Source organism: Podarcis erhardii (genome assembly GCF_964252035.2).
Source record: "Podarcis erhardii genome assembly, chromosome: 2".
NCBI lineage: Eukaryota > Metazoa > Chordata > Lepidosauria > Squamata > Lacertidae > Podarcis > Podarcis erhardii.
In genome coordinates this window covers 124,024,302-124,052,061 of record NC_138498.1, presented here as the reverse complement: position 1 = coordinate 124,052,061, position 27,760 = coordinate 124,024,302, and the positions used below count along the sequence as shown (strand labels likewise).

Here is a 27,760-nt window from a genome sequence, read left to right as displayed (position 1 = left end):
TCTTGCGAAGCAACCCTATTATCGGCTTAGCGCTATTAGCGGCTTAGCGGCTTAGAAAAAGGGGGGGAGCGAAAAAAATCGCAAGACTCGCAAGACGTTTTCGTCTTGCGAAGCAAGCCCATAGGGAAATTCATCTTGCGAAGCGCCTCGAAAAACGGAAAACCCTTTCGTCTAGCGGGTTTTTAGTCTTGCGACGGCATTCGTCTTGCGGGGCACCACTGTACAAGGCAAACACACATGCATAAGTATAGTGTCTGAAACAGTACGGGAAGGCAATCCTGAAGCTATTTTGACTCTCCCAAATTGACCTCAAATATTTCTCTGCGAGGAGGGAGGAAATGGGAAAAGCTTTTTATTTGTCTTTGGACTGCAGGGGCTTAAACCTCCCTTTGGAAATACAGCCTGGCAAGTATTTGTTAAGCAGAGCAAACTACAGTATCACTATATGTAATAGATTCATTATTAATAAATTATTATTACAGGGAACCAGGCAGAAGAGAAGACTCCCTGGAAAAGACCCTGATGCTGGGAAAGATGGAGGGCACAAGGGGACAACTGAGGAGGAGATGGTTGGATAGTGTTCTCGAAGCTACCAGCATGAGCTTGACCAAAGTGCGGGAGGCAGTGGAAGACAGAAGTGCCTGGCGTGCTCTGGTCCATGGGGTCACGAAGGGTCGGACACGACTAAACGACTAAAAAACAACAAGGCAGAGGGCCTTCTCGGTGGTGGCACCTGCCCTGTGGAATGCCCTCCCAGCAGCAAAGCAGCTAGTAAGCTTGATCTTTATTAAACTGTTGCAACAGGGTCCCCCACTCCCCCCATGCAGGGAGGGAGGAGAGGAACCCAGAACAAAGGTGTGCAAGCCCCTATATAGACCATGGGTTAGTAAACTTTTTCAGCTGGCGGCCAGTCCACCGGCCCTCAGACCTTGTGGGGGACCGGACTATGTTTTGAAAAAAAAAAAATGAACAAATTCCTATGCCCCACAAATAACCCACAGATGCATATTAAATAAAAGGACACACTCTACTCATGTAAAAACACGCTGGTTCCCGGACCGTCCGTGGGCCGGATTTAGAAGGTGATTGGGCTGGATCCTGCCCCCGGGCCTTAGTTTGCCTACCCATGATATAGACTTTTAAAGCTGCCCACCCTGTAGCTCAAGACCGCCATCCCCCCAAAAAATTATACATACATCATAGGGGGGCAGTCTACAGCAGAAGATGTGTCTGTCAGGATACCTCAACCTGGTAAATGGTAAATACTTTAGTTCCTGAATAATAATAATAATAATAATAATAATAATAATAATAATAATAATAATATTTATACCCTGCCTATCTGGCTGGGTTTCCCCAGCCGCTTTGGACGGCTTCCCAAAAAATATTAAAATACAATAATCTGTTAAACAGGCCCTCCCATCAGATGTCAAGGCAATAAGCAACTACCTTACTTTTAAAAGACATCTGAAGGCAGCCCTGTTTAATGTTTAATGCTGTATTGTGTTTTTAATATTCAGTTAGGAGCTGCCCAGAGTGGCTGAGGAAACCCAGCCAGATAGGCGGGGTATAAATAAATTATTATTATTATTATTATTATTATTACCAAATTCAAGGTGGTTCTTTTAATGAGATTCAGGAGCAATACAAACACAAGTGAGTGAGACGATTAAATATTTTATTCTAAACAGCAAGCATTATATACATTACCAAGCAAGCACTTCGATCTGCTACTGGGGAGCCCTCAAGAAGTGGCGAAGTGACCTCCCCAGGTGGTCTCAGGTTGCACAAGCTTCTGGCCATGAGTTCGTACACAAGCTTCCTCAAAACCATCTGATTTACAGATTGCAGTGGTACCTCTGGTTAAGAGCTTAATTCGTTCCGGAGGTCCGTTCTTAACCTGAAGCTGTTCTTAACCTGAAGCACCACTTTAGATAATGGGACCTCCTGCTGCTGCCACGCCGCCGGAGCACGATTTCTATTCTCATCCTGAAACAAAGTTCTTTACCCAAGGTACTATTTTCTGGGTTAGCGGAGTCTGTAACCTGAAGCGTCTGTAACCTGAAGCGCCTGTAGCCCGAGGTACCACTGTATTGATAGCTAGCCTATATGGTTTTGCCCAACTGCCTACAGCAGATTATTCACCAGCCAGCCCCCTCTGCACATCCCTCCAAACAATGTCTAACATCAGAGAAGGTCCCCTGCATTATCACTTCTTCCTTCCACCAGATTACAGTGGTGCCCGGCAAGACGAACGCCTCGCAAGACGGAAAACCCGCTAGACGAAAGGGTTTTCCGTTTTGGAGGCGCTTCGCAAAACGAATTTCCTATGGGCTTGCTTCGCAACACGAAAATGTCTTGCGAGTTCCTGCGGTTTTTTCCCCTCCCCCCCTTTTCTAAGCCGCTAAGCCGCTTATCTGCTTATCCGATAAGCCGATAAGCTGCTAAAAGCCGCTAATAGTGCTAATAGCGCTAATCCGCTAAGCCGTCAATGGGCTTGCTTCGCAAGACGAAAAAACCGCTAGACGAAGAGACTCGCGGAACGGATTAATTTCGTCTGGCGAGGCACCACTGTATACATTAAAGCAGGGGTCAGCAACCTTTTTCAGCCGTGGGCCGGTCCACCATCCCTCAGACCATGTGGGCCGGACTAAATTTTGAAAAAAAATATGAACGAATTCCTATGTCCCACAAATAACCCAGAGATGCATTTTAAATAAAAGGACACATTCTACTCATGGAAAAACACGCTGATTCCCAGACCGTCTGCGGGCCGGATTGAGAAGGCGATTGGGCCGCATCCGGCCCACGGGCCTTAGGTTGCCTACCCCTGCATTAAAGGCTGCTCTCGGGCATTAAAGAACTTTAAGAAGAGATAGAGAAGGGAAGTAAACAGAGGCAGGAAGAGATGACCAAGTTAGATCACTTATCTCCTCGCAGTACAAATATATTCCGGAAAAGGTTGCCCGTTCATCTCCTTGTTTTCTGGGGGTGGGGACGGGACCCTAAGAGTCACCTAGTCCAACCGTCTGGCAATGCAGGAATCACAGCTAAATACCGTATTTTTCGCTCTATAACACGCACCTGACCATAACACGCACATCGTTTTTAGAGGAGGAAAACAAGGGAAAAAACATTCTGAATGAAACAGTGGATGTATCATTTTTGGGCTTCATGCTGTGGCCACAGACATGTGATCTGATGGTGAATTTGGGGTGACCCAATGCCAAAATCCTGAGAATTCCTGTGGATCCATGCTTTGTAACCACGTTTTTGCACCATTGCAGCCCCAGGCAACAGTGGGTGCGTGATTTTTTTGGTGCAGGCTGTAGCCATGGACATGCTATGTGATCTGATGGTGAATTTGGGGTGACCCAATGCAAAGATCCTGAGGATCCATGTGGATCTATGCTTTGTAACCACATTTTAAGTGGGGAGCGAAGGAAAAACAAAGAAGGGACATTAGAGGGGTGTGCAGAGAAGCAGCTGGCTAAGAATGCAGGAGAGGGATTTAACGGGAGGGAGGAAAGAAAGGCAAAAGTTTCCCCCCACCCAAGCCAGCCATCTCTCTCTCTCTCTCTCTCTCTCTCTCTCTCCCTCCCTCCCTCCCTCCCCCCTCTCTCTCCCTCCCCCCCTCTCTCTCCCTCCCTTCCCCCCTCTCTCTCCCTCTCCCCCAGCAGCACCGGAGCTTGCCTGGAGGGGAGGGGCTTTCCCTGCTCTTTGTTCCGTTTCAGCAAACACAGCAAGGAAACAGAGGAGGGTGGGCAGTAAGACCCTGAGGCAGAATGCAGGAAAGCAGCCGCTTCCTCTTTTCAGTTTTCCCTTTTCCTTGAAGCATCGCGATTTGATTTTTGCCTGTTTTTTCCGGCTCCAGGGACCACACATTCGCTCTATAACACGCACAGACATTTCCCCTTCCTTTTTAGGAGAAAAAATCTGCGTGTTATAGAGGGAAAAATACGGTAATCCCTGGCATATGGCCACACAACCCCAGTTTAAAAACACCCTTCCAAAGTAGTCCTTCCACATTCAACCAATGGATTCAAATTACCAGACAGCAGGGTGGATTTGATTTCAATCGTTTTTTTACAGGAAGAATCATTTTTGCTGGTATAATCTTAATATTTACAACCAGATGCAGGTTTTGTTTTCGGAATAATAAATTTTCAGAGTACTTTTTACAGCTATATCAAAAATTACTGATTTGTTTGCACTATTAGAAACACCTAGATAATTATGAGATTATTGTGAGGTTTAATAAGATAACTGTTTATATTTGGGCAACTTTCCTGCTGTACTTTATTGGAAGTCATTCCCGTAATAACTTAGACTGAGTTTTAGCACACATGAAAAACTTAAAACAAATCCTTATTTCCTACTCAGCTAGAGGGATTTGAGGAAGTCATTTAATAATGGTAATAAAAGTATGATTATAATAGCTAGGATAAATGTTTGTATGTTTGTTTGTTTTTTATATTGTAATTTTTTTTGTTTTTTGTTTTTTATGCTTGTTAAAAATTTGGAAAACCCATAAAAAAATTTGGGGGGAAACCCAACAAATCCTTATTTCCTGATGAATAGCCTTTGGACTGTAATATAACTGAAATAGAAAACTATCTTTAGAAAGATTTTTTGTCCCAAAGCATTTTATTTTAAAAATCCAATTTAAATTTAAAAAAAAAATCTGATTTTAGTTTTTTTAAAAAAACCTGATTTAAATAAAAAAAAATATTATTTTTATTTAAAAAATAAATTGCTTTTTATCCACCCTGCCGGAAAGGAGATTCCGAGTAAACATTAGGAATAACTTTCTGATGGCAAGAGTCATTCAACAGGGGAATAAGCTCCCTTGGCTTCCCTTCATTGAAGGTTTTTAAATGAAAGTTAGGAATCTTTCAGGGAATCTTTAGCTGTGATTCCTGCATTTCAGAGGGTTGGACTATATGGCCTTGGGGGGTCCCTTCCAATCCTTCAATAACTGCAGTCATGATAATAATAATTGCTTTCAACTCCTTGGGCCCATGGAAACAGCAGATCCAGGCAGGATGCCATAGACTATGCGGACAAGTTCAAGACTGCCCCAGGCCTGGAGGGGGGAAAGTCTCCAAAGGCTGATTGATTGCCAAGTGACTGATATTTGTGGAATACATTTATCTACATTGTAATATTGCAAACAGGTCTGCTTAACTTGGAAGGTACTGGTTCAATAAAGCTCAAAAGGAAGGTTTGGACAATTAATGATTGGGAGTTGCTGCGCCATTAAACTTCAGATAACAGATTTGGACAACATCCCGGATCGGAACGGAGCCGGAGGAAGCTGCGCTGATAAAAAGACAGTCGGAAAAATATATACTAACAAAGCTGTATTCGACGGATGAAAGTACATGATGTTTGACACGATTGAGAATCGTGGACAGGAATTATAAAGCATCAAAACCAAGACGTGAAAAATATGGAACGATGAGGAGAGGCAGGACTGAGATGTGGAGATACGCTTTAGAGATCCAGACTGTGGGGAGGCCTGAAGAATTAATAATTATAATTTGAATTATAATTTGGTCTTTTTTTATTTTAGTTTTTTATTTTAATTGGAGTATTATGATTGGCTATATTATTTGGATGTTTTTTTTATTGGAAAATCAATAAAAATGATTTTAAAAAGACTGCCCCAGGCGAAACCGGCAGTCGAAAATTCTTCCTGCCATGTAGGGGAGTTTGGGGCCCAGGCTTCCCTGCAGAGGGACCCCCTCCGCCCTTGTCTTCTGCGCCCCTCTCCCCCCCAGCTTCAATGGCTCAGCCACTGGCGGATTCCCAGCCCTCCTAGAAATGTCAAGGGAAAACGAGAATATAAACGTTGCACATTGCGCCTTGGGGAGGGGACAGCCTTGTGGGCACGCAATGGAAAGTCTCTGCAGGCGCCGTGGCATCTGCAGTTGTGTCAGGGAAGGATGAAGCGCGTGGTCTCTCCCTCCCGTGGATTCCTTCATGCTTATAAAGGCTCCCTCTGTTTCTGAAGCTCTCCCCACATGCCATGCATTTATACGGCTTCTCTCCCGTGTGGGTTCTTTTGTGAGCAGTGAGAACCTCGAGCCAACGGAAGCTCTTCCCGCACTCCACGCACGGATATGGTTTCTCCCCTGTGTGGATTCTCTGATGGGAGAGAAGTCTTGAGTGGCCCCGGAAGCTCTTCCCGCACTCAATGCACTGAAACGGCTTCTCCCCCGAGTGAACGCTTTTGTGAAAAGTAAGGCTCGCACTGTCGTTGAAGGCCTCTCCGCACTTCCGGCACTTATAGGACTTCTCAGCTACGTGCGTTCTCTGATGTTGACAAAGGTTTCCTTTGGTTCGGAAGCTCTTTCCGCACTCCACACAAGGGTACGGCTTCTCCCCCGTGTGAATCCTCTGGTGTAAAGTCAGGCTTGACCTTTCGGCAAAGTTCTTTCCACACTCGGCGCACTTATGTGGCTTGTCTCCTGTGTGAGTCCTTCTGTGGTAAGCGAGGCTTGGTCTCTCACGGAAGCTCTTTCCACATTCCACACACGCATACGGTTTCTCTCCGGTGTGAGTTCTCTGATGAGTGGTAAGGCCAGAGCTCATCCTGAAGCTCTTCCCACATGCCACACATTTGAACGGCTTCTCCCCTGAGTGGATTCTTTTATGGAAAGTAAGGCTCGTGCTGTCACTGAAGTCCTTCCCGCATTCTGTACATATATATGGCTTCTCTCCTGTGTGGATTCTCTGATGTTTACAAAGGTTTCCTTTATTGCTGAAACTCTTCCCGCAGTCGGTGCATTTATACGGCTTCTCCCCCGTGTGGATTCTCTGATGTTTACAAAGGTTTCCTTTCGTGCTGAAGCTCTTCCCGCAGTCTGCACATTTATATGGCTCCCCTGTGTGAGTTCTGTAGTGCGAAGTCAGCTTCGAACTCACTCTGAAGCACTTTCCACACTCGGCGCACTGATAGGGCTTTTCCCCCGTGTGAGTTCGGTAGTGTATCGTCAGGCTACCACTCTGAGTAAAACTCCTTCCACACTCCATGCACTTATATGGTTTCTCCCCTGTGTGGAGTAGCTTGTGCTTTTTAAGGTTACCGCTATTGCTAAAGCCTTTTCCGCACTCCTTACATGTATATGGCTTTTCCCCTGTGTGGGTTCTGAAGTGCTTATTTAAATCTGATTTAAACTTGAATATTTTCCCACATGCCGGGCACGTTCTCCTCCTCTTTCCTTTACAATCTCCATGGGGGATGTGGAGTTTGTGGACATCTGCACCCTGAAAAGCAGTGGATGTCTTCCTCCAAGTCTTCCTCTGGCTTTCCTTGTGACTTTTGCTTCCAAAGGTCTCCCCTCTTACTTCAGGCTTGATGGCTTCTGATGGAGGTACAAAATCCTCATTGTCCTGCCCACCTATTTGGAGATGGGCAGAAATCCTGTTAGTAGTGCAAGGCAGGAACTAAGGGTCTCAAAACATATCAAAAGCAATTGGCTGCTTCCCTTTATTTCAACATCCCTATCATGACCCGCCGAGTCCAGTAGCCATCGAGACACAGAGGCTGAAGAGCTATTGGAGAGGGTGGCAGCACTAAAACAGAGATTGGTCGGTAGGAGATCCCTGGATCAGAACCCACAACATGAGAGCCATAATTGGACAACCCTGTAATGTCCACTTTTGCTAGCAGCCAGGCTTGAAATAACGAGGCGCTGGAAGAATTCGGAGGGTACTTCTTTGACAAATGGGTACCATAAAGTACCATACAGTCGTATCTTACGTGAATACAACTTGCACAATTTCAACCCTACGTGGCTAGGGAAAGGCTGGTGAAATTGTGCGAGTTAAACCCAAGCAAGATGCAGTGATTAAAAGCTCATCTTTGCTACACCAGGAAAATCTCCATGATTCTTCCATTTGTTGAAAGCTTGCTTATTTTGTTGAATTTATACACTGCTTGATTGTTTTTTGGGGGGGACCCTCAAAGCAGTTTACAAAGAGAAAGCCGAAGTACACTAGGTCAATGGGATCACTGCTATCTATCTATAAGCTTGCTGATACTCAAATAACTCGAACAGGATTGTGAGACAGGACTCTCCCTTGCAGAAGCCATGCTGGCCCTGCTTCCACAAGGCTTGTCCTTCTACGTGCTTCGCTCTTCTATCTTTAACAACGATTTCCACAACTAAGCAGCTACCTGGTGATGTCTCCTCTGCCACCTCTTTTTTGGGGCCCTGGATAAGTTCATCTTCTCCTTCTTCCCAACAGGAAATGAAGTCTGGTTCTTCCAGGGGGAGAAAAAGACATGGTTGGTGTGGAAATGCCTCCATATCTACTTTAATTTTATTTGATGTAACTGACAAAGTGGAAACCTGCATTGCAAGTTTTGTTTTGCTTGTGTTCACTATTGTGGAAAACCAGTAAAATACATTCTAAAAAATGACATGATTTGTTACTTTTGAGCACAAAGTATTCAGAAATCCCATATCAGAGAGTGGGGTGAGAGAACAGCCAAACATCTGGGAAGGGAATAAAGCAACTTTTCTTCCCCTTGATGATGATGATAATAATAATAATAATAATAATAATAATAATAATAATAATAATAATAATTTATTATTTATACCCCACCCATCTGGCTGAGTTTCCCCAGCCACTCTGGGCGGCTCCCAATCGAGTGTGAAAAACAGTACAGCGTTACATATTAAAAACTTCCCTGAACAGGGCTGCCTTCAGATGTCTTCTGAATGTCAGGTAGTTGTTTATCTCTTTGACATCTGATGGGATGGCGTTCCACAGGGCAGGCGCCACTACCGAGAAGGCCCTCTGCCTGGCTCCCTGTAGCTTTGCTTCTCGCAATGAGGGAACCGCCAGAAGGCCCTCGGCGCCGGACCTCAGCGTTCGGGCAGAACAATGGGGGAGGAGACGCTCCTTCAGGTATACTGGGCCGAGGCTGTTTAGGGCTTTAAAGGTCAACACCAGCACTTTGAATTGTGCTCGGAAACGTACTGGGAGCCAATGTAGGTCTTTCAAGACCGGTGTTATATGGTCTCGGCGGCCGCTCCCAGTCACCAGTCTAGCTGCCGCATTCTGGATTAGTTGTAGTTTCCGGGTCACTTTCAAAGGTAGCCCCACGTAGAACACATTGCAGTAGTCCAAGTGGGAGATAACCAGAGCATGCACCACTCTGGCGAGACAGTCTGCGGGCAGGGAGGGTCTCAGCCTGCGCACCAGATGGAGCTGGTAGACAGCTGCCCTGGACACAGATTTGACCTGCGCCTCCATGGACAGCTGTGAGTCCAAAATGACTCCCAGGCTGCGCACCTGGTCCATTCAGGACCAGGGAATCCTCCACACCTGCCCTCCTCCTGTCCCCCAAAAACAGTACTTCTGTCTTGTCAGGATTCAACCTCGATCTGTTAGCCGCCATCCATCCTCCAACCACCTCCAGACACTCACACAGGACCTTCCCTGCCTTCATTGTTTGATTGTTTTGGCTGCCCTTTTTCTGAACCTTTTCCAACTCTACAATATCCTTTTTGAGGCACAGTGCTCCCAATGCAGCTGCCCCATGGGTCTATATAATGGCACTGTGATATTGCCGGTTTTATTTTTGGTTGTTTTCCTAATGATCCCTAGCATGAAATCTGCCTTTCTTCCTGGCCTGCTGTCATATTGAAGCACCCAGGCTGGAGACTGTAGAATCACAGAAACATGGAGTTGGAAGGGGACCCCGAGGGTCATCTAGCCCAACCCCCTGCAATGCAGGAATATGCAGCTGTCCCGTACCAGGATCGAACCTGCAACCTTGGCATTATCAGCACTGCACTCTAGCCAACTGAGCTATGATTAGGTGCCAAGTGAAATAGAGTAATAGGGGCAAAATCATCAGGATCATTGGGAACAGGAGATAAATTAGTCAGTTCCACAAAGAGCCCAATGACACACCTAAGGACTAACCTGCTAATGTCCTTTCCTCCTCCTCTTTGAGGTCTTGGATGAGCAGATATTCTCCTTCTCCCCAGTTGGAACTGAGCTCTGATTCTGTCAAGGGAAACAAGGAAGGCTGTTACTTTTGACTACTAAACACTTCAGGTCGCCTCCAGGCAGCTGTTATTTGAAAGCCAAGCCGGACATTTAACTTTGGGGAAACAGCTGGGCAGATGGAAGGGGAGGTTCAACCTGCAGGCCAGCTCTCCTCTTTAAAACAAGAGCTGGGCTGGATCAAACCAAAGTCCCACCTGCCTATTGCTTCCGAATACCTATGGGCTGCGGAATATTGAACGCAGCCATCTTCGCTCTCGATCACAAGTAACCTGCGGACCGTTTCAGTATGGGCATGGTTTTCAATTACCTTCATATCTTACGAATTTGTCAGTGCCCAGTTATCACAGACAATATACCAAAGGTAGATTAAATGTTTTCCCTATCACAGAGGTTTTCCCTATTTACCAGTCTTTGGACTGTAATAAAGAAGGTGTGTGTTTGAATACCAGTTGTTGGAAACCGCAGGAACAGGCCAGTGTGTTTTTCTGCTTGTGCTTGTGGCTTTCCTACAGGCATCTAGTAATATTATTATTATTATTATTATTATTATTATTATTAAGCAGGGCTCTTATTTTCTTATGCAGCACACATGGCCTAGACGCCCATTTTCATCGCAGCATCACTGCACTGCAGGTTTAAGTGGCAAAAATAGCAGATTCACACCGACGATACCTATCAATCAAGAAGGGGCAGAAAAGAATTCTTACCCAGAGAGGCCACCATCTCATAATTCTCCTCCATGACTTCCCTGTGCAGAGCTCTCTGGTCCGGATCCAGCAGAGCCCACTCCTCCTCCGTGAAAAACACAGCCACCTCCTCAAAGGTCAAGAGGGCCTGGAAGAAGAAGAGGAAGAAAACAGAGCTTCTCCTAGATCCTAGAACATGAAATGTGCCGTGGGAATGTAAGAAAGTAAAGAACTTCTGGGAAATGATATATAATGAAATGAAAAGGATGTTGAAATATACATTCTTAAAAAAACCCAGAAGCAAAAAAAAAAAAAAAAAAGAAGAAGCAAAAAAAAACCCAGAAGCATTTTTACTTGGTATTATAGGTCAAGACATTAACAGACAAGATGTCAAACTGTTCTTATATGCAACAACAGCGGCAAGAGCATTGTTAGCCCAGAAATGGAAGCAGGAAGAAATTCCGACGAAAGAAGAATGGCAGACGAAATTAATGGGCTACACAGAATTGGACAAAATGGCAGAAAGGATTCGAAACCTGCAGGACCAGAGATTTACAGAAGATTGGAAGAAGTATATGAATTATTTGAAGAGCAACTGTAATCAACAAAGTACGCTAGTAGGACTACAAGACGTTTTGTAAGGAGAAATATACGAAGTGTTACCAAGTAGAAAAAGGTAATAGATATTGGTTATGAGTTTGGAATGTAATAGGGAAGATAAGAAATGCATACTGAGAGATTAGACTGGAAAATTTTCAGACAGGACTGATAGAAGTAAAAAAAAAATGGAATAAGATGTAAAAGTATGTTTGACTACTGTTGAAAATGGTACAGTGGTGCCTTGCAAGACGAAATTAATTCGTTCCGCGAGTCTCTTGTGGTTTTTTCATCTTGCGAAGCACCCCTATTAGTGGCTTAGCGGATTAGCGCTATTAGCGGCTTAGAAAGGGGGGGGGGAAACTCGCAAGACTCGCAAGACGTTTTCGTCTAGCGGGTTTTTGTCTTGCGAGGTGTTCGTCTTGCGGGGCACCACTGTATGTGTCTCTTCCCTCCTGCATCCCAGTTCTCCTTCCCTTACCTGAGGCCGCTGCACCTGAGGGTCTCCTCCCACTTCATCCCGAGAAGCAAGAGAAAGTCCCACGGATTCCATGCTGCTGAAAACTTGGCCACCTCTGAGACTCTCAGGGCTGCCCTGTCATCAAAGATTTGGAAAAGCTTCAGAAAAGGAACACCCAAATCACAGGATGGTAGAGTTGGAAAGGGACCCTATTGCGCAATTTGGGGGCATTGGGATGGTAATTCTGTCCTTTCCTTCTTTAGGGGGGGGGCGGGCAGGGCGAAAGAGCACCTTGCCCCCTCCTCTTCTGCCCTCCCCGTCCCAGCAAGGCTGCTTTCTCTGCACCAAGCCCCCCACCCACTCCCAGCTCCGTATTTGGGGGTGGGGCTTCTAATAGGATCGTGCAATAGAAATCATGCAGGGGGTGTTTCTCCCTAAACCTTGGGGGGTGTCTCCTTTGCACACAGACCTATGCATCTTTGCTCTCCCCCCACCATGAATTTTACTTGGCGATGGGCGGGACGAGGCTCCTGGGGTGCAAAACCCACGCAGCTGTTGGGGGAGCGATTCTGAACCCGGGTTGCATGCAATGCATCAGAGCACCCCTCCCTTCTATAGGTTTCGGGGGGGCATATGGAGAGGGGGGGACTACCCCTTCTCCCCTCCTGCACCCAAAGCAAATCCTTGCCCCTTCACTCTTGCACCGTCCCGCACCTCTTTCTTAATCCGCTGTCCGCTCCGCATTTCAGCCTCCCTCCTCCTCTCCGAGGGAGTTTGATCAAGCCTATTTGCCCCTCCCTGCCTTTCACTATTGTCTGCCTGTCTGTCTGTCTGCCCACCCCTTCCAACACCACCCTCCACTTTTGTTACAACATCCTGCCTCTCTAGGAAACAGAGTCCAGTTCTTTGCACAGCTGGAAGCTGAGTGACAGATGAGCTCTTCCTTGCGTTTAGCTCGCTTAATACATTGCAAACTGCAATCCATCAGTCGATCGGAGTGTATCCGAAGAAGTGTGCATGCACACGAAAGCTCATACCTAGAGCTAACTTAGTTGGTCTTTAAGGTGCTACTGGAAGGAATTTTTTTATTTTGTTTTGCAATCGATCAGTTAATCTCTCTTATTGCTGCACTGAAGGGGTTTAGAGTATATGGCTCTTGGGGTCCCTTCCAACTCTACAATTCAATAATCAGAGAATCAGAGAATTGTAGATTTGGAAAGGAATCTTTCGCCCAACATAGGACTTAGGGTTGCCATATGTCTGGAATTAGGCTAAAGGCAAAGTAAAGGGACCCCTGACCGTTAGGTCCAGTTGCAGAGCAAGCTTAAACAACAGCACCAACTGCATGGTGGAATTAGGCTAAAGGGACCCCTGACCATTAGGTCCAGTCACAACCGACTCTGGGGTTGTGGCGCTCATCTCGCTTTATTGGCCGAGGGAGCCGGCGTACAGCTTCCTGTGGCCAGCATGACTAAGCCGCTTCTGGCGAACCAGAGCAATGCATGGAAACACCGTTTACCTTCCCGCCAGAGTGGTACCTATTTATCTACTTGTACTTGGACGTGCTTTCGAACTGCTAGGCTGGCAGGAGCAGGGACCGAGCAACGGGAGCTCACCCCATCGTGAGGATTCGAACCGCTGACCTTCCGAATGGCAAGCCCTAGGCTCTGTGGCTTAACCCACAGCGCCACCTGTTCTGTTAGGCTGAAATAAATTGTAATAAAATAAAATGCCCTCCAACCATCCTACCCTGTCCTGTATTTTTGCCCAAACAAAGGAAAGCCGAGCAACACATTTGGCACCAGCTTGGCGTCCGGAGTTGCCTGGAAGGAGACATGCAAGGCACCATCTGACCGTCTTAGGGGCTCCAGTCTGGATTTGTGTAAGGTTTACGCCTTAGCCTTTTCTTCCCCCTTAGAGTCATGCAGGCAACTGCATGGTGTTGGGGGTTGCGCTTTTGGTGACTATTTACTTACTTTCTGCTGGGATCCTTCCTGAAAGTTTTGGCAATGGTTTTTGAAATGCTGTTGATTTGTGCTTTTCGCATAAGGTCCCTGGGCCGGATAAGGCCCGAAGGACCCGTTTATCCGGCCCGCGACGACCACCACCACCCGCTGCCACCGCCCACTCTTACCAGCGCTGCGTCGCGCCACTGCCCACTTCCGGGTCGGAGGAGCACCGAAAATAGCTTGTGCACATGCGCAAGTGTTATTTGCACATGCACAAGTGTTATTTCCAGTGCACATCCGGGTCGGAGGAGGCCCGTACATGTGTGCACAAGCTATTTCTGGTGCTCCTCCAACCCGGGAGTGTGCCGGAGATAGGGTGCGCGCACGCATATGAGCACACGCTCCCCCACCCTCTGGCCCGCCGCACGATCAGCGCTGGAGACACCGGCCCAAGGCGCGGTAAGTTTGCTGACCCCTGGGCTAGGGAGTGTTCGCCAAGGAAAAAGACAAAGGCCTGAAGAGCTGGGGTGGGATTTGCTTGAAGCTGTTACCGTACTAGCTTGGGTTAAGAAATATCACATTAGTGTTATTTTGTTTTGCTATTTGTATGGAAATTGGGAAAGTCGTGGAAGGGAAATTTTGGTTGACTTTAGGAAAAATGTTTAAGAATGAGTAATGATGTATAAGTATTGATGTTTAAGTTTGGATAAGTTAAAATTGGTTTTTAAAATGGTCTAAATTAAATGAAAATAAGGTTTGCAAAAATAAATTGAGGAAAGGGAAGAAAGAGGAAAAGTAAAACAACAACATGTTAAAATAAATTATTAAGTCAAAGTTGAGAAATAAGTAATAAGGACTTGCTGAGTTAACAATTTAAATTGGAATACAAGAAGGGGAGGTGCGAGGAGGTCTGAGAAACAAGTTAAATGAAAATAAGTAACTGAAATTTTATGTGTTTTTAATTGTTTTCTAAGTTTTGGATTTTTGTATTTTATTTTTTTGGGGTCTATTTTTGTTTTTGTGTGGTTTTTGAAAATGCCAATAAATATTCATTTTTTAAAAAAAAAAGAAATATCACATTAGTGGAATTGAGGGATAGGGCCATTTTACGGAGGTCCCCACAGCTTCGGAAATCCTTTCCCACTGAACTCTGCCAACCAAATGTGCTGGTCTTCAAATGGACCTCAATTCATTTATATATATATATATATATATATATATGCTTTCGTAGATTTTCACGGGTACAGGAATGCAGGTTTTGGTGTCCTCGGGTGTCTTCCCGTGTAAAAGTTGGGGTGTCTAGGCGACGTTTCGACGAGGTCTCACTCGTCATCTTCAGGCTGGTGCTTTCGGCTTCTTGTTACTGGAACAGAGCAGGATCTCAGTGTTTGAGTTCCTATAAATACTGTAGAGGGGGTGTGGTGTATAGCCTCCAATGTTCTGGGCAGAGAGGAAGTTCCCAGGCTAGTGTGCCTTTTCTTCTTTTGTTCCTTAATTACTTGAGAGATATCTTGAGTGATTTCTTGAGTGATATCCTGAGTACCACTTAGGTGGGTCATTAGGTGTGGATTAGTTGTTAAAGTCTTTGTGTCTTGACCTCTTGAACTTTGTGAAGAGTTTTCCTGAGAAGATGGCTGTACTGTACTTAGTTGTGCTCTGGCTTGGCTTCGTGTATAGGGGCGAGCTGTGGTTTTGTGGCTTGTGTCAGCCAGATCTGTGTAGGGATTGCAGGGGGGTGCAGCATCCGGAGGTGCCACCATGGATTGGCTACTGGATGGTGTCTGTAATTCATCTGTGGAGAGGGTCTGGGTTTGGGTCTGGTGTGGTTGATTGGTGTTGGCGTTCTGTGTGCCTCTGGATCTGGTGTCAGTTTTTGTGGGGAGGGCTAATTTCCAGATGTCTGGCAAGCGGGATGTGTCGTCACGCTTGTTCATGTTGTGAGGGTGTTTCTCTATCTCGATGGCTTCCATGATTATTCTCTTGTGGTGATGTTCCGTGTTAAAGAGCAATTTGGAATCTGCAAAATTAATTTCGTGTCCTGTTTCTTTCATGTGTTGGAAAAGAGAGGAAATAAAATTAGCAAAAATTCCTCCATAAACACAATATCAAAACAGCCTTTTGCACCAACCAAAAAATAGCCAATATCCTCAGAAACCCCAAGGATAAAATCCAGTTGGAAAACCAAGGGATCTATGAAATACCCTGCAAAGTCTGCCCAGCCACGTACATTGGACAAACAAACAGACGAATAAATGCACGTATCGCAGAACACAAGAATGCCGTCAAAAAAGAAGAAAAAACTTCCTCTCTTTTCCAACACATGAAAGAAACAGGACACGAAATTAATTTTGCAGATTCCAAATTGCTCTTTAACACGGAACATCACCACAAGAGAATAATCATGGAAGCCATCGAGATAGAGAAACACCCTCACAACATGAACAAGCGTGACGACACATCCCGCTTGCCAGACATCTGGAAATTAGCCCTCCCCACAAAAACTGACACCAGATCCAGAGGCACACAGAACGCCAACACCAATCAACCACACCAGACCCAAACCCAGACCCTCTCCACAGATGAATTACAGACACCATCCAGTAGCCAATCCATGGTGGCACCTCCGGATGCTGCACCCCCCTGCAATCCCTACACAGATCTGGCTGACACAAGCCACAAAACCACAGCTCGCCCCTATACACGAAGCCAAGCCAGAGCACAACTAAGTACAGTACAGCCATCTTCTCAGGAAAACTCTTCACAAAGTTCAAGAGGTCAAGACACAAAGACTTTAACAACTAATCCACACCTAATGACCCACCTAAGTGGTACTCAGGATATCACTCAAGAAATCACTCAAGATATCTCTCAAGTAATTAAGGAACAAAAGAAGAAAAGGCACACTAGCCTGGGAACTTCCTCTCTGCCCAGAACATTGGAGGCTATACACCACACCCCCTCTACAGTATTTATAGGAACTCAAACACTGAGATCCTGCTCTGTTCCAGTAACAAGAAGCCGAAAGCACCAGCCTGAAGATGACGAGTGAGACCTCGTCGAAACGTCGCCTAGACACCCCAACTTTTACACGGGAAGACACCCGAGGACACCAAAACCTGCATATATATATATATATATATATATATATATATATATATATATATATATATATAAATTAGTTTTCCAATTATCAAAGTGCCAATCAACTTCCAATTAATACATTTTAATTAAAGTGGCTCCCTGCATGGTGGTTTGGGTGCATTTCCGATCTTATATCGCTGCGTTCCATGACCTTCATTAATGTCAGTTACATTTCAGTTATAATAACAATCCCTCAGTCAGCAGCTACATAATTAATTATTTCCATTCATGATGTTACATTATATAAATTTATAAAGCTTCAAGTGAAGAACTCAAACTATTATCTTTATTCTGCCATGCGTGTGAAAACTTATGTCCATGGAGATTCCTTCTCTCCTTATATGCTATTGTCTCTTTCACTTCTCAGATGTTGCTTTCTCCCATCGTGGCTTTGGGCAGAACTGAATCTCGAAGCTTCTCAGAGGTCTTATCTCTCCATCCCTTGCTTCGATGTCTCGGAACAGGTGACAGCCTGCTAGAAACCATTCTGTCTCACTGGTAAAACATGTCGCAGATCTTCGCCATTGCCCCCTCAGCCTTGGAAAAGGTGGACAGTTTTCGAACGTGCTGAAGATTTAATACAGTGGTACCTCTGGATGCGAATGGGACCCGTTCCGGAGCCCTGTTCGCATCCTGAAGCGAATGCAACCTGTGTCTGCGCGTGCACGTGACATCATTTTGAGCATCTGCGCATGCGCAAGTGGCGAAACCCAGAAGTAACGCGCTCTGTTACTAACGGGACGTCGCAGAGCACAACCTGAAAATGCTCAACTCGAAGTTACTTCAACCCGAGGTATGACTGTACTCCATTCCAAATCACAGAATCTCTGCAGCGTTCTTATCACAGCCACCATATTCTTTTCCTTCCAGCAAGAGATTTGTGGCCCAATTAAATTTTATCTTAGAGTACCTTCCGTCAGTAGAACACACAAATATAAGATTCCATGATTCTAATACGATTTTTATTTTAACCTGTATGAATGCTCTTCCCCGTGTGAGTTCGCTGGTGCGAGGTAAGGGTGTTCATGTGGCTGAATCTCGTTCCGCACACCAAGCATGTGTACGGCTTTTCTCTGGTATGGATCCGGTAGTGCCTCACGAGGCTCGCAGTAACGCTGAAGCTCTTTCCGCACTCGGAGCACCGATACGGCTTCTCGCCCGTGTGGATTCTCTGGTGTCTTGTGCGGGTTGTGCTCTCGGCGAAGCTCCTTCCGCACTCCAAGCACGTGTACGGCTTCTCCCCAGTGTGGATTCTCTGGTGCGACGTCAAGCTTATGTTCGTACTGAAGCTCTTGCCGCACTCGGAGCATCGGTAGGGCTTTTCGCCGGTGTGGGTCCTCTGATGGGAGATCAGGTTCGTTCGTTGGCTGAAGCTCCTTCCGCACTCCGAGCACATGTACGGCTTCTCCCCGGTGTGGATCCTGTAGTGCCTTCTCAGGGTTGTGCTCAGAGTGAAGCTCTTGCCGCACTCCGCACACACATATGGTTTCTCCGCCGTGTGGATCCTGTGGTGTCTCACTAGGCTCGTGCTCTCGGTGAAACTCTTTCCACACTCGGCACATCTATACAGTTTCTCCCCTGTGTGGATTCTCTGGTGTGCTCTAACGCCCGCTTTGCCAGTTGCGCCATCTTCACGTAGCGGAATATTATTCCTTTTGCTTGCTTGGCAACACCCTTCATGTACTCGGATTTCTGAGCAATCACAGCTCTGGAAATCAACAAGCTTCCTCTTTGTTTCAGTTTTCCTGCTCTGCTGCTCACACGCTTCTCTGTTTCCTCTCCCACCCCCTGGAGGAACAGAAAGGGAAAACTGGTAAGAAATGGATCTTTCAAATCAGGAAAGAAACCCTACTTACTGTGGTATTCATTAAACAGTAAGGTGTTGGTTTTCAAGAAGCTTTTACTGTTTAAAGTGGTACAATACCTCATGCTCCAGCACTGGGGGGCGGAAAGCAGGTGGGAGCAGGGCTGATGCGTGTCCCGGGGGTGTGGCATGCCACCCACGGGGCGTGACGCATGTCCTGGGGGCGTGGCGTGCCGCCTGCGGGGTGTGGCACCCAGCATGGGCAGGGAGGCAGCCGCGATGGCACCTCACCAGGATCACGCTGCCGGGGGCACTACGCTCCCCCCGCACTCCTCTTCCTCCGCCAGTGCTTGTAGTGTAAAGTGCAGAAGGGGGCTCACTCCGTACAGTGGTACCTTGGTTCTCAAATGCCTTGGTACTCAAACAACTTGGAACTCAAACACTGCAAACCCAGAAATAAGTGTTCCTGTTTGCAAACTTTTTTCGGAAGCCGAATGTGCTCCTTTTTGAGTGTTACGCTAAGGTCTGTCTGTTTTTGCCACTTATTTTGCGTTTTTGTTTTTGTGGCTCTTTTGTTTTTGTGACTGTGTGGAACCCAGTTCAGCTACTGATTGACTGATTGTGTGACTGCAATACATTGTTTATTGCTTTTATTTTATGGAACAATGGTCTCGTTAGATAGTAAAATTCATGTTAAATTGCTGTTTTAGGGGTTGTTTTAAAAAGTCTGGAACAGATTAATCCATTTTGCATTACTTTCTATGGGAAAGCGTGCCTTGGTTTTGGAACGCTTTGGTTTTGGAACAGACTTCCAGAACGGATTAAGTTTGAGAACCAAGGTACCACTGTATTAGCAACTAAGCTTACAGTCTAGGCCATAAGATGTGCAGAAGGCAAAGAGGGTTGCTTACTCAAGGAGACCAGATTCCCATAATTCTCCTCCATGACCTCCCTATGCAGACATTTTTGGTCGGGATCCAGCAGAGCCCACTCCTCCTCTGTGAAAGGCACGGCCACCTCTTCAAATGTCACCACACCCTGGAAGGAGAGAAGGAAAATATTTTCTTTCCATGGGCAATGTTAAGAATCCAGCAATTAAGTTAAAAAAGGTGGAGGTACCTAAAATTTCCCCTGTAAGATCTAAGGTGCATTCAAAAAACTTCCAAGTAGATAGTCTCTGAAAGCATCACAAAGGATGCCCAGTCTTTGCTGCTACCCCCCTCGGCCAATCTCTGCCATCGGTCAGGGATTATTTGGCTGTGATTCCTGCAGTCCATGGGTTTGGACTTTCTATGAATGTGTCCCTGAAAGCAATTTTTCTCGTACCTGATCCATGGACTGCACATCAACTGCTTCAGCTCTATCCCAAAGAAGGGAAGAACCAGAATGAGGCTCCAAGATCATTTCACCACCTGAGAGGAAGAAAAAAAAGCAGACAGGTTCTGCAGACATCTGATCCCGTTAGCTGCCTGGGCTCATTCAAGAAGTTGCCAAGAAGTTGATAAGGCTCATTACTGAGTTATTTGAAGTTCAACAGCTTGCTCCCCCTCCCGGGCTGAGAGAAAGATGGGGAAAAGTGGAAACTTATTGGGACAGTGTGACTTTTGTAGCTGTAAAACAATGGAGATTTTCTGAAACAGCAATGGGACACCAGCCCTACCCAAGGCATGCAGGAGAACAACAACAATTGACAAAAGATACACATAATAAATTACAAGGATGGGAAGAAATATTACAGGCACACAGGAAGGAGGGAGTTTGAATGCTTCATCTGTAGGTGCAGAAATTATTCAATGCGCCAGTACGAATGGAAGTCATTAAAACTGCAGATGCGATATAAGGGGTTGGTACGCTGTGGTCTAAACCACAGAGCCTAGGACTTGCCAATCAGAAGGTCGGCGGTTCGAATCCCCGCAATGACAGGGTGAGCTCCCCTTGCTCGGTCCCTGCTCCTGCCAACCTAGCAGTTCGAAAGCACGTCAAAGTGCAAGTAGATAAATAGGTACCGCTCCGGCGGGAAGGTAAACGGCATTTCCGTGCGCTGCTCTGGTTCGCCAGAAGTGGCTTAGTCATGCTGGCCACATGACCCAGAAGCTGTATGCCGGCTCCCTCGGCCAATAAAGCAAGATGAGCGCCGCCACCCCAGAGTCAGTCATGACTGGACCTAATGGTCAGGGGTCCCTTTACCTTTACCTGGAATGGAGCGTGAATGAAATTTATAAGACTTTGGAACACAGACAGAAAGGGAAACATCAAACCATTAATTCTAGCACGCAGAGGGCCACCTAAATTGTATAATTTGGCATCTCAATGATTGGTATTTTTAATTGTATTATAATTTGGCATTGTTATAATGAGGCTGTTATTGGATTGGATTGTTGTAAATGAGAACTAGTAAAAATTATTATCAAAAAAACAACAAATGTGTGCTACATGAAGAGGTGCTCTCATTTATCCATCCCAAATGTCTATCACAAGCTGGAAAAAAGGGAGGACCCGGCAGTGGCTAACACCATCAAGGGACAGATCAGGCTGAAATTGATCCCTATTAATCCTTACCTGGGGGGGTCTACAGAAACATTGTAAAATTAAGGAATGTTAGAAGGATGCTGGAATGAAGTTATGTGGTTTTAGCTGTAATGTTGTAAAGGATTAAGTAAAAATGGATTGTCAACAGGTCAGAATGTAAAGTTACAATATATTAAGATAAATTAGTAAGAAAAAAACAAAGATGGAAAGGATTTGCTGAAATAACTAATTGAACTAGAATACAAAAAAGGGAGGTGTGAGGAGGTCAAGGAAATAAGCAAATAAAAGATAAGACATAGAAAGATGGACTTGTTTTTAACTGTTTTTATTTTTTCTGTATTATGTATTTTTTGTTTTTCTTTTTCTTTTCTTTATTTCTGTAATTTTTTGAAACTCCAATAAATATTATTTTATAAAAAAATAATAATCCTTACCTGGGGGGGTGGCGTCTCCATCACCCTCTTCCACAACCCACCTGAGCCACGGCCTCTGTGTGGGATCCAGGGGAGCCTTCTTGGTCTTGGGGACCAGTTTGGACTCTCCCACCTCCTAAAACAGCAGGCGGAAAAAGGGAAAGAGGAGTTAGGCAAAGATTGTGAAGTTTGCAAAGGGACGAGAAAGAAACTTTTACAAGTGCTGGGTATTTCAAGATTGCAATGGTGTCTCGTTACGTAAGACACGGATAACCTTTAAGTTCTCAGCAGCATCAGATAAACTGACTCTTGAGCCACAGCTCTAAAGGCTACTGGAGCAAAATCCACCTGCAATGTGAGACTAGCCAAAGACCCGCCAATGCAGTCCTGAATTAGCGCCACCTACCCCTGCTATAAGCTAAACATGTTTAATGGCACATCGCCTGGAGAGGGAGAAGAGAAAGCAGTAGTTTTCACCAAATTTGTTGTGTTTTGATAAGAAAAATAGAAACTAAGCAGAGAATTAAGGCACAAGGGAACAAGTAAGTTGACTAGTGACCTTTCGCAAGTGGTCAGGACTTAGCAAGACACAAAACATACATTAATGCCTAGGAGATATTATTACACATCTAAAGTAAATAAATATCAGCCCTACTCCCACTTGTGAAAGGAGGCTGATCTCCATCTGTCTTGCAGGCCCTGCGGAAAGATGTCAAGTCCTGCAGGGCCCTAGTCTCTTGGGACTGAGCGTTCCACCAGATCGGGGCCACGGCTGAAAAAGCCCTGGCTCTGGTTGTGGCCAGCCTAACCTCCCTGTGGCCCGGGACCTCCAAGATGTTTTTGTTTGAAGACTGTAAGGTCCTCCGTGGGACATACCAGGAGAGGCAGTCCCGTAGGTACGAGGGTCCTTGGCTGTATAGGGCTTTAAAATGGGAAGGGAACATTTATTTCTCCCTCTCTCATAACACTAGAAGTCGTGGACACCCCAGGAAACTGAATGTTGGAAGATTCAGGACAGATGAAACGAAGGACTTTGTCATGCAGTATGAAGCTAAACTATGAAGGAGTCTCTCCATCCCCATCATTCAGCTGGGCATGTTGGAATATAATCTTCTTGCATGCATTTTCTAACTCTCTAAACTATTTGAATGAAAATACTCTCACCTGTTTCTCCTCTCCCTGCTTCTTCCCCTCCACCTGGCTCAGGAGGAAGCCTTCTGCCAGGGCCACCGCCTGGGAGCTGGTCTCCGCTCCGCACTCCCTGACCCAGTTCTCCATCTCCGGGGGGAGGACAGTCAGGAACTGCTCCAGGACCACCAGGTCCAGCATCTGGGCCTTGGTGAGCCTTCCCGGCTTCAGCCACTGGCGGCAAAGACTGTAGAGTCGGCTGCAAACCTCTCGGGGCCCCTCAGCCTCCTGGTAGCAGAATTCCCTGAACCGCTGGCGCCAAAGATCTGAGCTGGTATCTGCCTTATCCAGGATCTTCTGCACAGTCCCTTCCCAGCATCTCCCACTGCATTCAGACTGCATGGGGTGAGGGTCTTTTTCTGCTTGCTCCCCTGCCCGGCTGGACACTTCCATTGTGGAACTGAAGGAAGAGGCAATGTCTCAGTTCCACAAGGGCATTTCCTGCTGCCAATCTGAGCTTCTCCTACAGGAAAGAAAACAAACCCCCCAAGAATCAGGGAAGGCCACTGACCAGGTGATTTTGCACCATTCCCTTCCCATTTACCTATCACTCTCTTCTCACCACAGGGACGCGGGTGGCGCTGTGGTGTAAACCACTGAGCCTAGAGCTTGCCGATCGGAAGGTTGGCGGTTCGAATCCCCATGACCTCCCGTTGCTCAGTCCCAGCTCCTGCCAACCTAGCAGTTTGAAAGCACGTCAAAGTGCAAGTAGATAAATAGGTACCGCTCTGGCGGGAAGGTAAACGGCATTTCCGTGCGCTGCTCTGGTTCGCCAGAAGCGGCTTAGTCATGCTGGCCCCATGACCCGGAAGCTGTCTGCGGACAAACGCTGGCTCCCTCGGCCAATAGAGCGAGATGAGCGCCACAACCCAGAGTCGTCCGCGACTGGACCTCATGGTCAGGGGTACCTTTACCTCTTCTCACCAGGTGTGTTTTCTTCAGTGTATACGTATATATTAAAAATATTCATCCAATGAGGAACGCTTTGTAACTCAGAAGCTGACTCAGTGCGCTAAGAACCCTCAATGAGTGCAATAACTGTATTTCCCTCCCTTCGCTCTGCATTTGATTCCTGCCACTGACTTAGGGACAGAGGAAGCTGCCTTCTACTGAGTCAGACCATTGCACCATCTGGCTCAGTAATGCCTACACTGGCTGGCAGCAACAGCTCTTCAGGGTTCCAGGGGATATTCCCGGCCTTGCCTGGGGAATGAACCCGGACTGGAACCTTCTCCTGCATGCAAAGGAGGTGCTGTAGACACTGAGCTGCAACTTGACACAACAGGCCTTCTCATCAACCCTTTCTGGCCACAGATGCCGGGAGAAAGAGAACTCGGATCTGTGTGCCCAGAGAGGTCACTTCTCTCGGTGCCGCTAATGCCACAGTTGGACTTCACTCCCAGAGGCGCACTCGAGACAGATGGATGCTTGAACATTTCCGAGCACAATTAAAAATGTTGGTGCTGACCTTTAAAGCCCTAAACGGCCTCGGCCCAGGATACCTGAAGGAGCATCTCCACTCCCATCACTCTGCCTGGACACTGAGGTCCAGCGCTGAGGGCCTTCAGGCGGTTCCCTCACTGCAAGAAGTGAGGTTGCAGGGAACCAGGCAGAGGGCCTTCTTGGTGGTGGCGCCTGCCCTGTGGAACACCCTCCCGTCAGGGAAATAAACAACTATCTGACTTTTAGAAGACATCTAAAGGCAACCCTGTTTAGGGAAGTTTTCAATGTTTGATGCTCTATCATGTTTTTAATATTTTGTTGGGAGCTGCCCAGAGTGGCTGGGGAAACCCGGCCAGATGGGCAGGGTATGAATAATATTTTTTATCATCATCATCATCATCACCATCTCTTCATTCTAAGGTCCTGGGGCAGGTTACAACATTAAAGCACAATATTGAGAACAGTTTTAAAGCCAGGTCCCTGAGGTCAGACCAGACCAGACTGTGTCAAAACGCACGCAGGGTCCAGGAACTCTGTGCATTCCCAGAGGAGCCACAGAATGACGGGGAATGGCGTTCCCTAGGAAACCAACACCTGGGGAGTGGAGTTTGGATGGTGGTGGGATCCTCCTGCCCTCTCCACACTCCCCCCCCCCGCTCTCTGGGAGCATCAAGAGCTTTTCAGGGGCTTCTGTGGACCAACTGCATGCAAAACCCCAGAACCATAAAATAAAAAATATTTAAATACCAGTTACACGGGGAGGGGAGGACAAACTGCTAGCTCTTGACCAGGACAGTCCTCCCGCCTCCCCCCCCCCGACTGGCAGCGGCTCTCCCCCTCCCCGCACATAGCTGGGCCTTTGCTCAGTCTTGCCCCCCTCCCCAAACTTTTAGCAGGAAGGGAATCCTGGGAACCTTATTGCGTTCTGTGCATCCGTGGCTCGCCCCCACCCCAAATGCATGAATGCAATTGCATGCGTGCACCCCCCCACCCCCCACATCACATCTCCTTACCTCTCTGCAAAAACCTCCTCCCTCCACCGCCCCAAAACTGGAGGAGGAAGTGCCTCCCCGACCCGCAGACAGGGGCCTCTCTAGGAATGCAAAACTAGCCAGTCTCTCTCTGTCTCTCTGCATTATTACCAGGAGTCGCCGTGGGGATTGGCGAGGTTTCGAGGGAGGTGGGGCTTTGCACTGCCTTGCAACCCTCCCTCTTCAAGACAGGCTGCCTGCTCCCCAGGGTTGTTGTTTTCGCCTTTACGCACCGTTATGCTCCCGGGAGCCGCGCAGAGGGGAAACATAGGTGCAAATAGCAAATGGCCTTCAATGCTCCTGTGCTTGGAGTGCTGTTCCATTTGGGAACATGGACTCCCACCCCCCAAAATCCAGAAGGGGGTGACAGAAAAACAAGCAAAATCTCTGGGTTGCTAGAGCCCGACTTCTCATGCAGGGGAAGCCCCTAACTCACTGAGGGTTTGAAACCCATCGGCCACCCTCACCTGGTTTAGCCGGCCCATTTCCTAAGATGTGGCTGCTGCTGGCCGTTTCTAGGAGCCGCAGGTGCGAGCCATTAGAGCCAACTCCTGGGGAGGTTCCGTCCCCCCCCCCAGTGAAATATTTGAGGGGGCCAGCCCTCCCCCCAAGCTGATGGGCTTTGCCATTCAAATGGTGTGCACCATATCATGTGATCAGTTGTGTGTGGGAGGGGGGTTACGTGAGTCCCCCCCCCCATATTTTATTCAAGTTGACATCCCTGGTGAGAGCTGAGTGGGGGACCAGAAGGGCCATGATGTGCCCCTCGCCCATCAGGTGTCAGGAAATAAACAAAAGATCTGACTTTTAGAAGACATCTGAAGGCAGCCCTGTGGAGGGAAGTTTTTAATGTGTGATCCTTTATTATGCTTTTGTTGGAAGATACCCAGAGGGGCTGGGGCAACCCAGTCTGTTGGGGTGGGTACAAATTTTATCACCATCATGATCATATTTTGGTTGCCCTTTTGTGAAGTTTTTCCAAATCTCCTCTGCTCCATGGAAGGCGAGGTCAACTAGTTTCATGTCTCATCCACCCCACCCAATAATAATACAGTAATAATAATAATTTTTACCGCGCCCATCTGGCTGGGTTTCCCCACCCACTCTGGGAGGCTTTCAAAGGTAAAGGCACAGGTAAAGGTTGTTACCGGAAAAATCCGAGGGCTCTTTTGGACAAAAAGTAAAGACACCAACCAGAGTAAATTGGAGCAAATCAGCAGCCTGTAGGCTTGGCCTTTATTGACCGTTGCAACAGGGTGCCCCCCTCACTTGCAGGTGAGAGGAAAGACACAGAAAAATGGTGTGCAAGGTCTTATAAAAACTTTTGAAATTCTCATCCTGTAGGTCAAGCCCACCCCCAGAAACATCATGCATACATTACAGAAAGGAGGGGTTGAGGGAGGAGCTGGTGGTAACCTGAGTGTCTTGTCACCTGGCTGGTTCCCTTCTCTCCCCCTCCCCATGAGTCACTTCCAGGAGACAAAGGGGAGTTTGCAGTTTCCTGCCCCCAGAGGGAAGATCTGATCATTGTCCTTTGTTTCAGTCCATGCTGAATCCACTCCCATATGCAAGTTCTTTGCGATCTTGATGGTCTTCTGTCTAGGACCATCAGGGTTGGCATAGAAACTGGGCAGGGCTCCTGTGGATGTGCTGAGATGGTGAAGGGATTATGGCTGCCCTGTATCAAACCTTCCCCATTTTGTAGTCCTTCCTTCATGGATTAATATAAAAGTGGAACAGTGCAAATCCGATGTATGGTTGATTTTCTATGAATTTATAACAGAAGCGTAGCGTATGTAGTGTGTGAGTGTGAGTGTGAGTGAAGTTTGTACAAACTGAATGATTGGGGGGGGGGTGTTTCCTGCTACAAGGTAAAGGACCCCTGACAGTTAAGTCCAGTCATGGCTGACTCTGGGGTTGCAGCATTCATCTCGCTTTATTGGCCGAGGGAGCCGGCGTACAGCTTCTGGGTCATGTGGCCAGCATGACTAAGCCACTTCTGGCGAAACCAAAGCAGCACATGGAAATGCCGTTTAGCTTCCCGCTGGAGCGGTACCTATTTATCTACTTGCACTTTCGAACGGCTAGGTTGGCAGGAATGGGACTGAAAAACGGGAGCTCACCCCATTGCGGGGATTCGAACTGCCGACCTTCCAATCAGCAAGCCCTAGGCTCAGTGGTTTAGTGGCTCCCCACAGAATATTAAAAACACGATAAAACATCAAACATTAAAAACTTCCCTAAACAGGACTGCCTTCAGATGTCTTCCGAAAGTCAGATAGTTGCTTATCTCCTTGACATCTGATGGGAGGGTGTTCCACAGGGCAGGCACCACTACTGAGAAGGCCCTCTGCCTGGTTCCATGTAACTTTGCTTCTTGCAGTGAGGGAACTGCCAGAAGGCCCTCAGCGCTGGACCTCAGTGTCCGGGCTGAGTGATGGGGGTGGAGATGCTCCTTCAGGTATCCTGGGCCGAGGCCGTTTA

The 27,760-nt window shown here is 46.9% G+C and overlaps 1 protein-coding gene across 1 annotated transcript; it reads right to left on the bottom strand.

Moving 5' to 3' along the window:
• Nucleotides 1-4,742: 4,742 nt before the first annotated feature.
• Nucleotides 4,743-25,373, bottom strand: LOC309335232 (uncharacterized protein). Its single transcript, XM_081850106.1, has 12 exons — nt 25,259-25,373; nt 22,773-23,265; nt 21,636-21,747; nt 19,999-20,084; nt 19,584-19,710; nt 17,838-18,656; nt 12,493-12,752; nt 11,800-11,913; nt 10,743-10,869; nt 9,949-10,032; nt 8,186-8,272; nt 4,743-7,406 (listed from the first exon to the last, which is right to left on the bottom strand). The coding sequence occupies exons 2-12, from the start codon at nt 23,193-23,195 to the stop codon at nt 5,830-5,832; spliced, it is 3,816 nt and encodes a 1,271-aa protein (XP_081706232.1). The 5' UTR covers nt 23,196-23,265; nt 25,259-25,373; the 3' UTR covers nt 4,743-5,829.
• Between the last annotated feature and the right edge of the window lie 2,387 nt (nt 25,374-27,760).

Coding starts and splice junctions, on each gene's coding strand:
- LOC309335232 (XM_081850106.1), bottom strand. CDS start 23,195: ATGGAAGTGTCCAGCCGGGCAGGGGAGCAAGCAGAAAAAGACCCTCAC. Junction 21,748..22,772: donor GAGAGGAGAAACAGGTGAGA/GTATTTTCATTC, acceptor CTGTTTTAGGAG/GTGGGAGAGTCCAAACTGGT. Junction 8,273..9,948: donor GGAGGAAAGGACATTAGCAG/GTTAGTCCTTAG, acceptor TCCCCCTGGAAG/AACCAGACTTCATTTCCTGT.